The sequence below is a fragment of the Ambystoma mexicanum genome, chromosome 3p (genome assembly GCF_040938575.1).
Source record: "Ambystoma mexicanum isolate Mex_15411 chromosome 3p, UKY_AmexF1_1, whole genome shotgun sequence".
In the NCBI taxonomy this organism is placed as follows: domain Eukaryota; kingdom Metazoa; phylum Chordata; class Amphibia; order Caudata; family Ambystomatidae; genus Ambystoma; species Ambystoma mexicanum.
In genome coordinates, this window is record NC_090925.1 from 14812592 (window position 1) to 14828012 (window position 15421).

The window sequence follows — 15421 nt, forward strand, 5'->3', positions numbered from 1 at the left end:
GAAGTAAAGTCTAGGTTACTAATGGAAATCTCCATCACACCTAGTCAAAGCCTCCCGTGCCCAGTCCTCACAACACTCACGTTCATTGGGCTGAGGTGATTGATAATTTATCCTGCTAAAAATAACGCAAGCAGGGCAAGGAAGTGGACACAGATTCTTTGGGTGGAGAAGCAGTTTATGAAAAGAAATAGTAGACTAGTGAAGTGCCCTTCTCCCGAGTCCAGATTGTTTAAACACCTCTTGTGCCCATTGTTAGCACCAAAGCCTGCCTGTAGACTCACTGTCTCATAACCAAGTCATTAACTACGGGATGACCGACACACTCGATGACAGACCAAAGACAGAGCAGCAAACGCCATTGACAGTTCTGAAATTAGACCGGCTTGTCATCAAAGAGACACATTACACACAATGAAGGAATGTAGCTTTACCACCCAATGACAATGTAACTTTGCCTAGCCTATGAAAGACAATGTAACTTTACCCAGTGAGATCAAAGCTTGGTGAATTTCCTTCATCACATTCCGGTAAAGTTCTTTTTGCCATTCCTGTAAATGTTTCCACTCCTCTTCAGGGAAATAGGCGTAGGTATCGTGGAATGTGACCTGTGATGGGAACAGAAGATGTCACAGCATTTACCGGCCGACTGCATTGAGCAAACCATAGATGATGAGCATACATCATTTTTTTAAAACAGAACTTCCCTTCCCTTAAATAACACTCAGCCCTCAACAATCCCCAGTTGTTCTCTTCTGTAGTCCAGAAGATGGACAAATAGCATGGTTGAGGACACCTACCTCCCACTACTGAAGCCAAGGGGATACAGGGCCATTTACTTAATTTCCCTACAACGAGGCAATGAATAGGAAATAAGCTGTTCCAACAACCTAAGCAGGAACACTTGAGGACGAACAAGGCTCATGTTATGTGTGAAAGTCTACAATCACGTCGTAGCCCCCAGTTCTAGAGGAGAAACATTACTATTTGCATATCGGTGAAGTCCGGACCACAAGGACAGAATATTGCTCCGACTCCATCCTGCATGCGTGCTGTTCCCAAACATGTACATCTATCACCAAAGAAATATCCGGAGTTGACAAACTGTTAAAAATACATTTCATTTTCCTGTGAAGAATGGATCTGATCTGGAATGCCTCTTTTACGGTGCGATCAAGACTTATTTAAAAATGGCATGTCCCCTTCTGGTAAGGCAAAAGCTAAAAAATGACGAATGAAACCTTTTCATCCATTTTCGGTTGTTTCAGTGAGATGCCCTATTTGGCCGGTTAAGCCCAGGTGTGAGCCTCGAACATGCTGTGCTGAGAGTCCAAAGCCACATGTCACTGTTGATGCAAAAGGTTGATGGCTCAAAGTTGTCCTGTGCAGAAGGAGTGCAATCCAGCAGTTTAGGCTGGACTTCCCTGCACGGCTGGCCTTCTGCTAAGGGGACGTCCAGCCCAGGAGGGCAAGGCGGGCCTGGGAGGGCCCAGGCGGGCATCAGACAACTAGTTGGAAACTGGCTACTCCTCCCTTTACACTTGCCACCTTCGTGTGGGCACACCAAAAACGTGTATTTGGCTGTATTACTCAGTCAATATCAGCAAAGATTGACAATTCAATATATTGAATACTATTTATTGTAAGTAATTATGTAGAAACACAAATACAAAACAACAGTCATCAGATAAACTATACATTGCACAAAATGCTCAGCAATTTGGTTGTGGGTTAGTATTAAGTGACTTAGTCCTCGTTTTTACAACATTTGGCTGATATGATCAACGAAGATCAGAGTTGGAAGTGTATACTGATCAAGACCAAACTGTCTCTCCACTTGCGAAAGTTCTTGGATATGGGAGCACCAAAGACTTCCAGTGATAGTCAACACGTGTTTCGGCCCTTTAGGCGCAATGCGCCATCTCCCCTGCGCTCACGTCACTTGATTGTAGGGCCTCATCAGGATGTAGACTTAATTTGCCATAAAAAATCCCAATTGAATGTTTTAGGACAACAGAGAAAATATCTATCAAAAATAAGAAAAAATGTCCACTATCATCTTCTAAGCTTCTGTGAGGAGGGGTAAAAAGTGTGCTGACCGGAATTGTTAATCCAGGGCGTGCAGGGATGTACTTATTCAGAAAAAGAAAAAAAAACATTTTCATTTGCTGTAGAGGATTCCTTCAAAAGCTTCACTCACTTAGGGCAACACAAATACAGTATGGAATTTACTGTTGGTCTGCTTTTGCTCCTCAGAGATATTCAAATACGATATTTGTACATGTTAGGAACAGTTTAAAATTGCCATACCCTGCCCACAATGTATATGCATGTATCTCTGAAGATAAAGAGTAGTGGGGGTGCTTCACTACTGTTTAGCGTTGTCTGCAACTGTGAAAAGAGCATACCGAAAAAAGATCAGTAGCTCCATCAGGCAAAGCAGCATTACACATCATCAGCGCATAACTTGCAGAAACAATTGCAACATACTGGTCAAGAAGAGGTCCGCACTGCCCAGCATGTCAGCGCCCTAACAGATGCACTGGTGTATCCACTTACTCTCCCCAGGGTGAAAAAATGGGAACACACCTAATTGGCCAAGAGGTCATCTCGCAAGTGGTAACCTAGCACATAAATTAATGTGCCCAGCGAGGGACGCCGTCTTGTGCCTCCCTCAGTTTGGACTTCTTTTATTCACAGAACGAAACTAGCCCTACTTCCGTGTGTGAGCCTCGATTTCAAAACGAGGCTTGGAAGACATCTCTGCCAGAACCAAGACTCACAACTTGGGTCCTTCCTTTCATCTATCTTCCTCTCTACCTGTGGTGTTCCCCAGGGGTCTAAACTATTGCCCTGGCTTTTCAACCAATACCTGGCAACTCTTGCCCACTGCATTGCCACTTTCTGCTCAAATTTCCAGTGCTACGCTGACAACACTCAACTCATTTTCAGGCTGCCCTCTGCCACCTCCTCTCCCCCTCTCTCATCTCCGATTGCCTAACTGCCATTCAAGATTGGTGTGCCGCCAATGATCTTTGTCTGAATGCCAGCAAGACGGAGATCCTCCTCATTGGCACACTTTCACCATCCTTTCCCCTCACTCTCTAGCTGGCCTCCCTTGGCCCTACTCCTACCCCCACCTGCGAGGCTAAGAACCTTGGGGTCATCTTTGACTCCACCCTTTCCTTCTCCGCCCACATCTCTGAAGTCTCTAAAAAGTCAAATTTCCGACTGCACCTCCTCAGAGGTACTCTGCCTTTCCTCTCCTTCCCCCAGAAGCTCATGGGATCCCAAGCTCTGGTTCTCTCTAGCTTGGACCATTGTAACAGCCTCTTTCTAAATCTACCTGCCTCTACTCTCCGCCCTCTGCAACTAATCCAGAACAGGACTGCAAGACTTGTCCTTGGCCTCAAGCCCTGGGATCGTATCTCTCCAGCTCTGAAATCTCTCCATTGGCTCCCAGTGGATGCAAGGATTAAATTCAAAACCCTCTGCATTGTCCACAAGGCTTTCTGGGGCCTGGGTCCAAAATACCTTCAGCTATCCCTCTGCAAATACCTCCCCTCTCGAGCTCTTCGCTCCTCTACCTCCAACTCCCTCAGGGTCAGTTGTTTTTCAAAGAAACAAGCTGGGGGTAGATCTCTGTCTTCGGCTCGGGCCTCCCTCTGGAACAGCCTCCCTGCCACTCTAAAACTTGAGGAGAACCATCTCCGGTTCCGGAAGCACCCCAAGACCTTCCTCTTTTCTTCTGCCTTCGCTCCCCCTCTCCCCTGCTGATCTGTTCTCTATTGCCACTGTGCGCCTGGCCACCCTCTGTCCTCCGGGCCCAGGTACCTGCTCACCCTGCCACCCTTCCACACTGCCTTCGGCCACCCCTTGCACTGGGGTCTGTATCTGTCCCCATACAGCCCCCACCCTTTTTCTTCCTGCACTTATCAGACCTACCCTGTCTGCTACCTTAAACCTAGCACTTGCAAATTGTTGGCTGCACTAAAACTGTTTGTTGCCTTTATTACTTATTTACTGTTATTTATCTGTTTCTCCTCTGCTTCGCACTTTCCCCTCCCCCTCTCCCATGCACTTGCGTGTTCTCACTGTCACCAGGCCTAGTAAGATCGCTGTTTTGTTCTCCCCTTTTCCCCTCCCTTGCCTTGTTGCGCTCTGAAACACTTGTGTACGAGTGCGATAGAAATAAAATATCAATAGTCACGGCATAGAAAGGGCTCATTACCTCTATGTCCACTCTTCCTCGTCCCAGCACTTATCAATGAGGTGTCCCACCTTCATACAGGAACCCTTTTCCTACTTCTAATTTCCTCAGGCCACACCCCCTCCACCTCCCGCTTCCAGGCATACCAGCACGCCTTCCCCAAGACCCAACAGTTCGTTTAGGGCAGGGACTCGGTTTGCTTCTGTCCCCCCTTACCTCCCTCTGCATAAGTACATCACATTGTATGGTACCCGGCTGCTATCTAATTGTATGCAAGATTCTGTCGCTCTATGATAGAGTTAGGAAACGATCAGGACATTGTCCTGTTTCTATGACCATTAATTTGGTATCTTGTTTGCGCTGCAATAAGGGCGCGGCTGCCAGAGTGAGGAGAGACAGTGATAAACACATGCAGGTAAGTACGCGGTACACAATCGGAATTTACTATATGTCTGAAATAGATGGGGACACAGGGCAGCGGAGCCTTGGCAACACTACGCAGTAGCTGTCTCGCCTCCTAGTAATGAATGGATATACTATTGGGAGGGAGCATGAGACTGTGACACAAACACATGCAGAACTAAGTGGTAGTGCAGCACACATCACTGTGCTTCGCGTGCAGTAACAAATGGGTACACCGTGAGAATTCGTATGGGCACAATGGAATGCACATTTTGGGCGTGTGTTGGGATATCATGATCCCGGGGAGCCGAATAAATGACCATTTGAAATGGTGCTGGTGATCTATACATCCATGGGGGGATTGAGATTCTCCATTGTAATCTGTGGATTCATCTATATTTGGCCCTAGGTCCTAACGTGCAGTAAAGAAGGAAGCACGAGACAGTGCACTGGGGATACATATCGGAGTACAATTCATCTCAGCACGGAGAGCCCCACGGGCAAGCATGACATTGGGCCTCATTACATGGACGGCGGTAAGGGTTAACGGTCACCGTTAATGGTACCGGTGACCGTTAACCCTTACCGCCTTACTACGAGGTCCCTTTGCGGGTTGGAGACTTTAACGCCTGCTTTTTGCAGGCGTTAAAAACCAACCCGCAAAGGGACCAGGGAGCTAATTACGGTACCGCAATTTGCGGTGCCGTAATTAGCACCTTCCCCATTTCCCGTTATGCCCTATGGGGCAAAAATGGGAATGGGGAAGGGCAATGGGGGAATTACCGCCCCACCAACCTTGGAATAGGGCGGTAATTCCCCTTTCCTCCAAGGCGGTGCCGGTATTTTACCGGCATGGACCAAGGTGCTAATAGCACCTTGGCCCACCGCCGTCCGTGTAATGAGGCCCATTGAGCGGTTTCTCCCCCCCCTGCCCTCCCCTCCCCTCCACCTCATAGTGTCTGGTACGACCAGGAGCAGGGAAGTTTGTTGTTGACATAGTGCCTCTATATGTCTAGTGCAGGGATTGGTGGTGAACTGGAAGCTGTAGTGACCATTTGGCAACTGATTGATGCTTCTGAGAAATAGTAGAGTAAGTGATAATCTTCTTCCTTCAAACAGTCTCTCGTGACTCCTTTGATCAGTTCATATAGGTCCTTCAAGACTGTATTGCCATCCTGTCCTCTCATATGCAGGTTTCTTGGCTCTTCAATAGCTACTTGGCTCATATAGGATAGTAATACCCAGTCTCTGTGATTATCTCTTTATATCCCCTTCTCTTCTCATTAAGATCGAATATTCTTCCACTTTAGCACCTCTGTCTTTGGACAGGCGATTGTCCCTCTTTTCAGACGTGGTTCTCTCACTCATTATGGGTATTCAAATTTCTATTGCATTCGTATTTCTCTCCATAAATTTGTATTTGTATTTAAACACTATGGTTTTCTCCTCTGGTGTTTATTTCTTAAATGTAGTGTCTTTTTCAAGGTTTTTGTAATAATGCTTCTCTTGTCAGAATTGTTCAATTTTTATACTTGGTCGTATAGATCACTGGGACACGTATGATTGGTCTTATAACGATTCCCCTTAGGCATTCAGGGTCTACCGTTTCCCCATTACCTGCGATAACGTAACTGGGGCATTCGTAAACTCGGGTGTGTTGCTTTCTTTGCCCTCCCACAGTGTTGCTTCACTCTGGCATCCTGAGCTCTGTATTCTCTCTCGGTACGGATCGTCAGCCCACCACAGGATCTCCGTGGTCACGCCACCACTATTACCTTCCCTCTTCTTGGTTCTCGCTGGACGCTCTGCATCTCATGTGCTGCTATCTTCCCAGTAGTTTTCAAACTTGTGGTCTTCGCCGTCAGTAGAGTCTCCTCCCCTCTCAGGTGTTGCGTCCACCTGGGGCTTCCCTGGCCGATGCACGTGTGTCTCTGCTTACGCTTGCTGTGGCATCTCTCTCCACTTCAGCTTCTTCATCCCGGTCAAATAGCAATTTCTACTTAGAGACATTCATTTTCTGGATAATAAAACATAACATCTTCTTCCCAGTCCCCCCCCCTCCTCAATGAGGTGCAGCTTGGTTCCATATGGCACTTTTTTTTGGCACTTTACTTTTCTGGTTGTAGTTTGTCTCACTGTGTGAGAAGGTATGTCCAGACGTGGGTCCCTTGCTCACTGTGCCATAGGGAACCAAGCTGCACCTCACTGAGGAAGACCAACCATGTCCGGGGTTGCTTGTGTTTCTGTGCAGAGGGGATCTGATCTAGCAGTTCGGGCTGAGCTGCTACCATTGGTGGCAGTACCTAACTGATATGGCTGGACCTCTTTTGCAATGTCTGCTTGCTTTGAGGGGCACAGATCGGGTGAAATGAAGGTACTTTCCTTATCAGAGTATGTAAGGAGAACAGCCATGGTAATGGTGGTATTCTCACTATGGTCTATTCTCCATTCCTTTTGCAAGTTTATATGATAGACTTGTGTTTTTTGTTGTCTATCAGGTTGTGAAACAAAATAGATTACTGGACCCTTTCTTTCTAGGATTTTATAGGGTCCATACTACCTCAACACAATTTTGTTTTCCAAAAGAGGTACGAGAACCTAAATGGATTGTCCAATGGAGAAGGTATGGGGTACAGCCGGTTTGTTATAGACAGCCTTTTGGTGTGCTTGGGCTTGTCCAAGGCGTTTTCGTACTGTCTCTCTTACCACTGCCAAATGTGATTTGAGCTTCTGGGCGGTTTGAGAGATTGGTAGAATGGCCTCTTCCCGCTCTTCCCATGTTTCCTTTAACATAGCTAACACGTCTCTTGGTTCCCTACCATAGAGAAGTTCAAATGGAGAGTAGCCCAGGGAAGCCTGTGGAGGTATACAGCCTGTGGAGTTTAATGACTGCGAACAATACCCATGGTATCATCACATCCCAGTTTTTTCCGTCGGCCTGTACCAACTTTGAGAAGTATTCACTTTACCGTTTGATTAAAATGTCCACTAAGCCGTCGGTTTGGAGATAATACACAGAGGTTCAGGGTTTTAATGCAGATTATTTCTTTTAACTCCTGCATCAAATCTCTGTTTGGAAAAACAGCTCACCCGCAGAGAGTTGGAGGAGGCAAAGCGGAGGGCCCTGGAGGGAGGGTATTTAGGAAGAGAGCGTAGGTAGTAGGGCCCTGGCTCCAGAAAGCCCTGCGGACTATGCAGAGGAACTTGAACTTGATCCTTGAAGCCATAGGGAGCAAGAGGGATTTGAGCGCTGCAGAGATGCAGTCCATGGGCTTGAGGCCAAGGAGAAGTCTTGTGGTTCTGTTCTGGATAAGTGGAAGAGGTCAGAGAGTAGAAGTAAGAAGATTGAGAAAGAGACTGTTACAGTAATCCAGTCTGGAGAGAACCAGGGCTCTGGAGACAGTGAGCCTCTGGGGGAAGGTGAGAAAAGGTAGAATACCTCTGAGGAGGTGCAGCTGCAAGTGGGACTTTCGGGACATGTCCGAGATGTGAGAAGAGAAGGAAAGAGTAGAGTTGAAGATGACCCCCAGATTTTTTGCTTCACTAGTGGGGGAGGGTGCAGGTCCAAGGGTAGTCGGCCAGAGTGAAAGTGGGAAAACGGGAGCAGGGGACCAAATACTGGCATTAAAGCAGAGCTCATTAGCAGCACACCAGGACTATATTGCGGACAGACAGTCCGGGATGAGTGAGGACAAGGAAGAGGCTGAAGGTAGCCTGAAGAAGAGCTGTGTGTCATCCGCATAACACTGAAAGCTGGAGGTGAAGGCAGAGATCATGTGGGCCACAGGGGCCATGTAGATATTGAAAATCCAGGGGGATAGATATATCCCTGGGGGACACCAGTAGAGTGTGTGATAGCGGACAGAAAGGAACCGAGTTACACTTGAGAAAGGATGCATACCACGGCAGGGCCTGATCAGTGATGCCCAGGATCTCACGGAGACGGGAGATCAGGATGTTGTGGTTTACTGTATCAAAAGCAGAGGAGAGGTCGAGAAGTATAAGGACAGAGGAAGAGTTAGAATCAAGGTTTGAGAGCAGGTCTTCACAGGTGTTCAGAAGAGCAATTTCCGTGCCTCTGGATGCTCTAAAGCCCGAATGATGGTCATGGAGACAACCAACAGATTCAGTGTGGAGGGTAAGAAGAGAGATAGCCAACTTCTCCAGGAGTTTGCCCAGGAAAGGAGTGATGATATTATAGGATATTTTATTTATACCGCACACCCATACACAAGCGTTTCAGATGGATATCAGTAGGGTCGGCAGAGGTCTTTTTGAGCCGAGGGCGCACAAGAGAATGCTTGAGAGAAGTGGGGAAGACTCCAGTGGCTAAGGAGAGGTTGCAGAGGTCTGCCAAGGCTGGATCTAGTGAGTTAATGTTGTCCTTGATGGTTTTAGAGGGACAGGGGCCCACCTGTTTGGCAGAAGCTTTCAAAGACCTGACTTGTCTAGAGACCTCCTCCTCAGGTGTGACAGGGGAGAGGGAGGAGAGAAGAAGGGGAGTGGTGGACGCGGCTGAGGGGAGCACAGTAGATTATGGTGCACGAGTGGGTGCGGAGGAGAGAGAAGACATGATGTCCTGTGTTTTGGTGGTGAAGTGTGCAGCCGGAGCCAAGCAAAGGGCCTAGGTGGTGGCGGTAGAGGAAGAGGCTATCTCGGTGCAGTCACCTCACAGATCTCCTGCCCAGCCCTTGGACCGACAGGATGGATGCTGCCTCTTGCGTTCGCGTCCCCCTTTACCAGCCTCCCGTTACCATTTGGAAGCCGGTTTTTATTTATTTGTACATTTATAAAGCAGCGCACCAAGTCCATGGGCATCTAGGCGCTGGTTGCAGAACAGAGAGGGGGGGTAGCCTAGGTATCCGGTAGAAGTTACACAGGTAAGGAGTGTCAGTTTGCAGGAAAGTTTTGAGGTTCTTCCTGAAGTAGTTGTACAATGGTTCTCGTCGCAGGTGGGGGAGGGGGGCATTCCAGAGGGTGGATGCTCACACTGGGAAAATGGTGCCCCCCGCTTTTTACCAGTAGAATCTTGGGAGTAGTTAGGCGATAGGCATGGGCAAATCTAATAGGCATAGTCGCTGAGTGCTTCTTGATTTTCCGGGACAGTTAGGGTGGGGGGTGAGGGGTGGTGGGAGAAGGGTCATTAGTGAGGCATTGATGGGTGATGGACAACATCTTGAATTGAATTCTGTCCTTAACCGGGAGCCAGTGGGGGGATTTTCTAGCTTGCGAAATATGCTCCTGTCTGGCAATGCCAAGGCCAGCCCAGAAGGCATTATTTTGTAGCACTTGCAGTTTGTGAATGTTTTTTTTTCTGTGGTGCCACAAAAGGAGCAAGTTGCAGTAGTCTAGTTTGGATCCTATTAGGGCATGTGCTACTTTCAGCTGGTTCTTGGGTGAAAGGAAGGGTTTTCTGGCATTAATGAGCTTAGTGGCGCAACTTGATGATGCTGCAATGTGGTTTACTTGGCGGGTCATGATAGCGCAGAGTCCAGGTAAACACTCAGAGTCATGTGAGAAACCAGAGGGTGTCTCATCCACTAGTCCCCGGGATATATATTTCAGAGATCTCTCTCTTTCCCCCCCTCTCTTCTCCTCTCTGCCCCCTCCCCAGGCCCTGGGGGTGGACCTGGGTAAGGGGTCTTCAAGGAGTGGGGGTGAAATATCCAATGGGGAGATGCAGTATTTCTCCCCCATCCTATTTTTTAGGATTTTCCAACGTCCCACCTACTCCCTTTTTTACAAAAACACGGGGCAGAGGAAGAGGGTGGCAGAGTAACCAGACTAACTCTTTCATATCGTACTGGACATGTCCCGTTAATCGTGTCAGGCAAAGTCAGGCACTTCACACCAAGTGCAAACACCTGATACCAGTTGGCTCTCATCACACGAATAAAAGACAACACCTAAAAACACGCTCTGAGACGAAGGCACACCTACTGATGCAGAGCAACAAAGCAAGGGACAAGAGCAGCTGGTCGAAAACCCCAAGGGTTCCCGACTGGAGGTCATTGCCTCCGACAGGCTGCGAAAGACAAGTGGAGAAGGCTGTATCCCACAAGTGAAGATTGCATTGTGTTTCAAGGACGCCAGCGACCTTCCCGTGTGAAAGGCAGAATTGGGGAGGCAAGACCAAGCCTGTGGTACTAACCTTGACTTGTGAATTGAATTAGCAAAATAAGAAAGAAGCACACACACAGCCGGTGAGTTGGCAAGCGCCCTGAGAGACTGGTGTGTGTTAAATCGAAAGAAGCAGCAACATTATATCACAAGTGAAGGATGTACGTGTGTGGATGTGACGCGAAGAAAGGCAGACCTGTGAATGAACTTTGAAGTAAAAGGCAGCTGTGAGATCAGCGATACTGAGTAATGGAGTGGTCCGTCGAAAGGAAATATCCCATTCGAAGTCTATAATCGAACAAACAACAAAAGTGAACTAAGCGAGAGTAAACGTGGCCCCCAACCCTGGCAAGTTTGTGTGCTGTAAGGTCTGAGCCTGGCAGAAGGGGGACCTTTGTGAACGGAGGATAGCACTGGGGCAATGCGCTGGTCTTGGAAGCAAGACCACGCAGAGCAACAGGGATGCGAATCCCGTATCCGCACTTAGAAACCGGACTCAGGTACGGTATTAAGTGCGTAATAAAAAAAAACAACTAAATAAACTTTACATTGGAATTCAAAAGTCAAGAAAGAGTCTTTAATGTGGACGGCCAAGCGGGCCTCAGTGTTAGAAACCAAGCCAGAGTGCGTGTTAGGCAAGAATTGATGTAGTAACCCTGTGGGAGACTACACAACACTTGTCCTCTTGGCATTAGGTAATCCACCTTCTGGTATAGGCCTGTACTACACATGCTGGTAGTGTGACTGAGAACCCAGGCTCATCTCGAGAGGGGTAAATGTGAGCTGTCGCAATGAAATTCACACATACAAGTAGCCAAATGACACTACACTCAAGGTTTTAGTTATAAATAGTTATTTATTTAACATCAGTTTTTAAATAAGCATTCTTTAAAAAGGGCAATATATGTAACAATCAAATATACTTTAAAAATAAGTTTCCAGAATCAGCACAAGGCTAGTAGATCCTCTTTAGAGATGTTTTTTTACACACTTCCTACACCCGGAGGTGACTTCATTCACAAGGACAGTTATGGCATTGATATATCACTAGTACAATTCACAGACTCTGAGGTTTGCAGAAAGGAAAGGTAAAAAGGAAGGGAAAAGGTTAAACAGGTTCTCAGGGCATGTGAGTATACTTATATCTTCCAATATAGTTTAGACAAAACCTTTCCCAGCAATAATAGTTTAAATATCACCTCTGAGGGACAGAAAATATCAAAGTCAATGGATTAGAAGAGTCTGCAGGGATCCAGGACAGGATCCCTGCAGACTAGAGCGTCTATGGAGCGTAGGCACTTTGTAGTTAATAGAAGTCTTGAACAAAGTTAGAATGTATATAGAAAATCGATGTAGGATCACAAGCTTTTACACGTGGAGGGTAGAGCAGACATCAACTCTAGCAAAAGAATAGCTACTGCAAGTCTCAACTGAAAAGAGCAAAGCTAAAGACACCGAGGTAAGTACCTCAAGTCTAAACAGTACCTCTGGTTAGAAGAGTGGTCCAGCTGGCTTCTGTCGTGTTTCAACGATGCAGATCCTGGGTTCCCGAGCCTCAGTCGTGAGGACAAGGACGACGCCTAGAGGACTCCAGCGGCAGCAATTTAGAGGTCGGCGGCATCTACAGGCTCTTTTCGGATCAGCGATACTTAAACAGCACAACTGTGGATCTTGGATACCGGTTGGGCTTCCTTTACTACTTGAGGCCTGCACTCTGGTCGTCCTGCTTCTGGAGTGTCCTTCGGAGACTCCTGGAGCTTCTGGCCAGCTCACAGACGTTGCACTCAACTACATATTTCTCGACCCCTAGCACTCGGTGCCTGCAGCAGTGAAGAAGTACAGCCAGTCGGGGAAGGTGATCCAGTGGAGTTTGTCTCGGGGTTAGTTGGTCCCACTAAGCCAAGGGAAGAAGTCGTCCCTTCCGAGAGCTTCTCTTGTCAATCAGAAAAAGAAGTTTCAGCACAACAGCAGGGCTTCACCGGGCAATTCAAAGGCCCAGAAGGATGTAGCAAGCTTTGTTCACAGTTTCTTCGTCGGGTGTTCTTCCCGGTGGTCGCCTCTAGTCCCAAAACTATCGCCTTTTAAGCAGGTTTTTCCCCATTCATGCACAGCCTAGGCTGTCACTCAAACAGAAGGGTGGCTTCCCTTAAAGGACATCCAGGCAGCCAGCCAATCAGGACTGGGTGCATTCAGGCATTCCTAAAGGCAAAGGCCAGGGGAGTTTCGGGAACCTCCCTCACTTCCTGCCCTTCCAGACACACTGGAGTCAGAGGCGGGTTTCAGTATTTAAGCCTGCCAAAGGCAATTTGAGCAAGCAGAGTAAAACTAAAGAAAGACCTCGCAAACAGCAAATGGCTTAAAAAGACGACTGGGGGCAATTTTGACAGAATGGTCAAACATGAGTGTTGTACTGCAGATGAGGATGCAGCCTGCGGTAGAAAGGCACAATGGTACGAAAATAAAACCACTGCCACCAGCCATTTAAAGTAGTGAAGGTAACATAAAAAATGTTATGAGTAGGTAGGAAAAGGGGTTACTAGGTAGCCCCCTAGCACTCCACATAAGAGATGCTGTGTGCTGGACCTACAAAGAGAAAAGGTAAGTAAAGTCCATGTCACCTTACTACTCTTGGGAACTGTAGTCCACACAAGAAAGGGTATTTAAACCTTATGAGAAATCTAAAGGATTTCTCTGCAACACTGCACTGAAGGTGCTGTGTGTCACCATACAAAACGTAGATGCCTATGGAGTTTGTCAGACTCCAAAAATAAAGGAAACGCATAATCCAATTAAGGTCAAAACACAGAGTGAGAAAAAGGGCTCACTTACTCCAGGGTAAAAATTAAAAAAAGTCCTAAAGTCCAGCAAGAGAGCTGGGGGTCTCCAAGGATGAAGGGAATTAGCAAAGAAATGAGAATTCTCCCTAACAGTGTGTGATTCTGCCTACAAGGACAAACTTACTCTGAGTTTTAACGTGAGGAGGAGAGCTGGATCAACTACCTTTAATTCTTTTGAACACTGATTTTTCCTTTGCATTCATTTCTCATTATGCCATTTTGATTTGACCGACTCTCCACTAGAACTGTTTTATTTATCATTTGATGGCCGAGATTACTCCCATCTTAGTTATAGGGCAAAATAAGAGTTTCTGCGACTCAAACATTTTCAATAAAGGTTTTACAAATTGTACCCATTTTGTCAATGTCATACTTGTGATACCATGCCTTCCTTACAGTCTTGACAGCGGCGGCTACCGGGACGGTGTGGCAATCAATGGTAAAGGCTTTGTAGGTTTGGTCCAGTTTTGAGAGGCAGGCCAATGAGTAGAAGTTCAGTTTTCTCGTCAATGAGACACAGGCTGTGTGCAGCCACCCAGGCTTGAATAGTTGCATAAATAGATGGTATTCTGAGCGAGTCAGAGGGGTGATCGCCCGTCAGAGCAATAAGGATTTGTGGGTCGTTGGCATAGTTTGTATATGTTATGTCGAGGGAGTCCAGGTGGTTGAAAAGTAGCCTGGTGTATATGTTGTAACGTATGGGGTGGGAGACACACGAGCCTTGGGGGACTGCGCACGGAGTGGGTGTGGAAGCGGCGTATCCAGCAAAAGTACACATGTTTCTGTTAGCCAGGAAGGAGGCAATCCTTTTGGCCGCTTCCGCTAAAAAGTGGGTTGAGGAGGTGAGGGTCTGACACAGGATCTTGTGGTCAACGAGGTCAAATAGCACTGAGCGGACAAGCAGTAGTAGGGAAAGCTTGTTGTTGGCTTCGTACAGCTGATTCTTGAGGTCTAGGAGGGCTGTTTTGGTACCATGCTTATGGCGAAAGCTGGATTGCTGTGAGCATGGTATGTGGTGAAGCTCCAGGAATGCCTGGATTTGCAGGTAGGCAACTATCCATAATCTTCAGGAGGAGAATTACAGCTGTTATGGGTCATTAGTTGGGACAGCCAGGTCAAGTGTGTGCTTCTTTAGAAGGGGAGAGATCCAGGATGCTATCAAGGCGGAGGGGACACTACATTTGGCAAAGGATGCGTTGATGATAGCAACAATGAGGGGGAGTAGTGGTTCTACAAGCTTCTTCACAAGTGAGGCCAAGCAGATATCTCCTTTGCAGCGTGAGGCTTTGAGGCCAGCAATATTCTTCGCGGTGGCGGGTGTGCACGCAGGTTGAAAATGGAGAGGGGCATAGGTTTGGGCGTTGGGTGGAATGGCCTTGTGTGGTGTATCTGATGTTCCAATACGCTTGGCTTTTATCTTAGATTGGATCTGTAAAATTTTCCCTGTGAAGTTATCTTGGATAGAGTCACACCAGGCGTTGTAATTTGTGATGGTGGAAGGCAGAGTGACTGGTGTTTCCAGTTTACAGAGAATCGAGAACAGCTTGTGTGAGCTTGAAGCAGCTTTCGAGATGCTCTCGCTATAGACAGCTACTTTGGAGTTTTGGATGGCAAGTTTGTAGTGCTGTGAGATTTCAGAGAGGCGGGCCTTGTTACCTTCAGAAGGATCTTTGTGCCAGGCAGCTTCAGCGGCTCTTTTGGAGGCACAGGTGGTAGAGAGGTCTGGGGAGAAACAAGAATTAAGATGTGATGGTTGCTTGCTTTTCTTAGTTTTAAGGGTGGGGGGGGGGCAAGGAGATTGACAGGGTGTTGTGGTGCTCAACCAAAAGGGTGGTGTCCTGGGTGGAAGGGAAGG

At 47.3% G+C, this 15421-nt stretch overlaps 1 protein-coding gene across 2 annotated transcripts in view; it reads right to left on the minus strand.

The window, feature by feature from the left end:
* LOC138580075 (zinc finger protein 583-like) overlaps nucleotides 1-15421 on the minus strand; it is a 161318-nt gene that overhangs the window by 119203 nt on the left and 26694 nt on the right. For both annotated transcript variants that reach the window (XM_069650328.1, XM_069650329.1), the window contains exon 2: nucleotides 485-605. In XM_069650328.1, the coding sequence (XP_069506429.1) occupies nucleotides 485-605 (121 nt within the window). The remainder of the gene's footprint in view (nucleotides 1-484; nucleotides 606-15421) is intronic.